This window comes from Diadema setosum, chromosome 1, assembly GCF_964275005.1.
Source record: "Diadema setosum chromosome 1, eeDiaSeto1, whole genome shotgun sequence".
Taxonomy (NCBI): domain Eukaryota; kingdom Metazoa; phylum Echinodermata; class Echinoidea; order Diadematoida; family Diadematidae; genus Diadema; species Diadema setosum.
In genome coordinates this window covers 16,052,203-16,056,357 of record NC_092685.1, presented here as the reverse complement: position 1 = coordinate 16,056,357, position 4,155 = coordinate 16,052,203, and the positions used below count along the sequence as shown (strand labels likewise).

Sequence of the window (4,155 nt, the reverse complement as noted above, 5' to 3'; positions counted from 1 at the left end):
AATGCCCCGTCACTGTACAGGCATGCTAACCTGGAAACATTAAACTGCACATTACTTGAATATTATGAGACCATTCTGAAGCAAATAATTTTCACACAACAATAGATACATAATGTACTCTTAAATGAATCCCACAAGGATTGGAACAATCATCCCCCAGCATTCCCACTTATTCCCACTGATCAGTTACTAGCCATCCCCTTTAAGTCTGTTAAGCCTCATAGTACCCAAGTCAGCCCATAGTATTATTAAACCGCCCTCTTTTGGTTCGTAGCGGTACGTATCTGTACATTGTATTCTACGCGCTTGGCTTCAGTAGCGCAAGGAGGTGGAAAGTATCTCTTTCCACCTCCATGAGTAGCGCGAGAGGATTCCCTTTTTCGATACGAATGCAATGTAAACGTCAATTTAATATCATTTGGTCTATAAAACAAATATGGTTCGCTTTTATTCGGGCATTGTTGATAATACTGCCGCCCAGGATCTCATCCCCATGTTACGACCCGGGTAGCTTGTAGCATGGAATCGAAATCCTTCGGGGCGATAATATCAACAATGTCCCCAAAACGATTCATCTGATTATCTGTCACTGTTAACACTACTCGTGACTGTATTCAATCGTGTTCAAGGAACACGACAAGGGCTTGGCTTACGCAAGCCTCGCGAAGCAACTCCCTGCTGCTGCTCTCCTGCCATGCGCAGATCGGGCCACGCGCAGACTTCATTCACAAAATTCATCAAATCAGCGACAGGCTGTAACAAGATTACAACCTTTCCACACGATGTGTGGTGCGGCACGGGCAGCCTTGCCAGGAGCACGATAACACACATATCAAGCTGGCTGCGAGCGAATGTGGGAGTGACCGCGACGTTCGTTCGCGAGGTCATGCGCCGTGCTACGTCACAGACGACGGCCCTGGCGCTGAGCAAGTACAGGGTTGCAAGTCGGACGATGGACGATAAAACGACGCTACTCGCGTTTACATGTCAGTCATTAGTGTGCATCGGTGAACCGATTAAGTTGAGTAGAGAAGAGGTCCGCACCATGTCAGTGAAGCAACCTTTGCTCTAAGTGTGCTCTCCTGGACTAGACCTCAGCTCGCTGGCAATCATTTTCTGTCTGCTTCACAGCTGAGAACTTATATTTTGATGATTCGTGTTAATCCTGCGGTGTAACATCTGATTGAATTCGGCTTTCTATATACCCTCAAACTTCAGTTGAACTTCACGGAAACTCTTTGGGCAATCTTGAGTTACTCTCATCTGCAAAAGCCGCAAAGTTTGGGTGAGTATATCTTTACTTATTTTTTTCTTAAACCACTGGCTGTACAAGTTTAAATCTTTCTAAGAAAGGTAAATTACTTTTGATATCAATGTTTTCACAAATCAAGCATTAAATCTATCCGATATGACCTCGGAGAAAGCATTTTGAAAGCATGTATAGAATTATGCTAAGACTTGAGCCGAGATCAATTTTGGAGATGTAAAAGAAATTTTGCTGTGGACGTAGACGTGAGAAAAATAAACACCCCTGTGCATATGATATTTAATTCAGAGAATATTATTAGATACTTTATGAATCTCTTATACTTAATGAATACTTTATACTTAATCTGACATTTTTAGCCTCATAATCAGGCAATGTCGATGTGAACTCAATATATTTTTCCTTTCATCATGTCACCACAGGCACCCAATCAACAACGTAATGGAATCGAAAGACGTCGTGGCCATCAAAATGACGAAAGCCGAGAAATCCGAGTCCATTGAAGTGATCACTCCGATCAAAAACGAAAAGAAGTCTGCTCTGGATGTCTCCAATATGGTTGGTCCTTCCCGCCCGAAAGGTCTCGGGTTAATCGAAGCTACCCAGCCCGAGACTATGGGCAAGCCACTCGATCTCACATACTCAGCCATTGTCAGTGCATCGCAGCTTAAGAGTATGTACCCATATTCTGCTATGCTCCCCGCCGCCGTCACGGGCTACTCTTACACCGATCCGACCCTGACTGCGTCAGCCGCGTCCTACGCCGGCTATCCGGGCATCATCAACTACCCACTTGGCAGCGAGGCCAATGGGACATCGCAGTCGCTGTCGAGCCTGCGGTTGTCCGCGCTGCTGGCGTCTAGACGTCGACGAGCCGCTAGCGTGTCCGAGACCAAGCAGAGCGACGAGCCGACGAGGAAGAAAGTGAAGCCCGTGCCGGACTCGAAGAAGGACACCGCCTACTGGGAGAGGAGGAGGAAGAACAACGACGCGGCCAAGCGGTCCCGTGACGCTCGTCGGGCGAAGGAAGAGGAGATCGCGCTCCGTGCAGTGTACCTAGAGCAGGACAACATGAAGCTGAGAGCTGAGGTGTCGATCTTGAAGAGTGAACTTGCCAGATTGCATTACATGGTGTACAACTGTTGATGTCCAGCCGTGAAAGTGGACAGTGGCCGTTTGTTTTTAGCATGGTCAACCTCACGCAGAGAAGCAGACGAAGAATGAATGAGAGTGATTCGCTCTGTTCTCTTCTTCTGCTAAGACTCTTTGACTTGTACAGAAATGCTCGACCGACGAGTAAGACATAATATTAATATGCTGCCTGTAAAAGAGAAGTTTCAATGGCCGGGGAATTTTGAAATTCTTTAACTTTTACGCGTCCCTCCATGCGACTCGCACGACAAATCGTAATCCCGCTGAAACATCAAGACTGGAGAAAATCTTGAAAATACTTGCCACTCTTTTCTCTTGTATCTCGCAGACGGAAAACCCACCATCCCGATGACTAACGGGAATTTCCTCATAGCTGTTTTAGCTTCAAATCACTTATTTGTTTTGTTTGTTTTGTTCTTTGGTCACAATAGATATTTATGTAGAATTTATAGGCGTCTTATGTCGGTCCGGGACATTGTCCTGTTGAGACTCTACAGATGTGTTTTCCTACGTTTCGAATTCATCAGATACTTGATTGTTTCATCAAATGAAACTATGATCAGTTTTTTTTTTTTGGTAATAATTCGTGAGAGCGAGAACAAGAAGTTTGTGATATAGACCAAAAGACAGAAAGAGGGAGAGAGCGAGAGAGAGAGAGAGAGAGAGAGAGATGTGAAAACAAACACATTAATTGTGTAAGTATTAGAGAAAACTTTGAAAAATTACTTAATTTCTGATAAAATGTTGTTCATAACACACTCTGTTGCTTTATAAAAGTCAGCAGGGCCAGTACTGTTGTAAATTGAGTTTTTTGTTCTCCACAAGCACGTCAGATATTATGATAGACGAAGGTTACACATTCTGTTCACAGCTAATGCATCAGACTTCGTACTGCTTTTTACGCAATTTACGTGTGCCCGTCTATTGCTCCCGAAAATCAAATTGTTGCCCGAAATGGGTGTGTTATCTCAGGGACCTGAAAAGATTTATTATCATTTTCATCTTGTCGAACAAAAGAAACGAATTTTTGTCCTTGCATTAATCACATTCAATTATGAAAGCACATCAAGAAAATGGAAGACGGAGTTAACTCTTGCGGTGACGATGTCACTATTATGAACTAAATTCTAGGGATATAAATTATTCATCTCGGGACGAGTTCTTTACAAAAATAAAAAATAAAAAAAAAATCTTTTTAAAGAGATGTTAACAGATGCAACAGTGTTCCCATTGATGTTAGTTGCATTGGTAACTCGAGAATGAGTTTAAGCTCGGGACACAAGTTCTCCTCAGTAATCAGACAATGATGACTAATCTTTACTTGAACTACATCATACGTCAAAAGTGCATATGACATATGCCTTCTGATATGTATTTCATCCGTTATTCACTAGATATACTTTATTTCTCTTATTGAAACTTCGTTTTACTGCATCGAAAGTGAAACAAAGACACAAAGTGTTGATTTCTCTTTAAAATTTTCTGGAAGAAACAGCGACACAAGATACTTTTTTTTTTCACTTGCCCAGGTGTGTCACAATATTGTCTACGCAATCTATGTTTCTACGGTGTAGGTTACCTAATGAAGAAATATGAGATGTTCATTAGTAGGTCAATTGCCATTAATTTTCACCAAGAAAATGAAACCCTTTTGTGTTTGAAGTGAGGTTTGCTTTGTTTCGTGTGACGACTAATACGAAGAGCAATTAATTGATTCAAACTTCATGTCAGATTCC

At 42.5% G+C, this 4,155-nt stretch overlaps 1 protein-coding gene across 1 annotated transcript; it reads left to right on the top strand.

Moving 5' to 3' along the window:
- Nucleotides 1–1,013: 1,013 nt before the first annotated feature.
- Nucleotides 1,014–2,413, top strand: LOC140227530 (uncharacterized). The gene is made up of 2 exons (XM_072307936.1): nucleotides 1,014–1,285; nucleotides 1,690–2,413. Exon 2 carries the CDS (start codon nucleotides 1,709–1,711, stop codon nucleotides 2,411–2,413), a length of 705 nt encoding a protein of 234 aa, XP_072164037.1. The 5' UTR covers nucleotides 1,014–1,285; nucleotides 1,690–1,708.
- The last annotated feature ends 1,742 nt before the right edge of the window (nucleotides 2,414–4,155 follow it).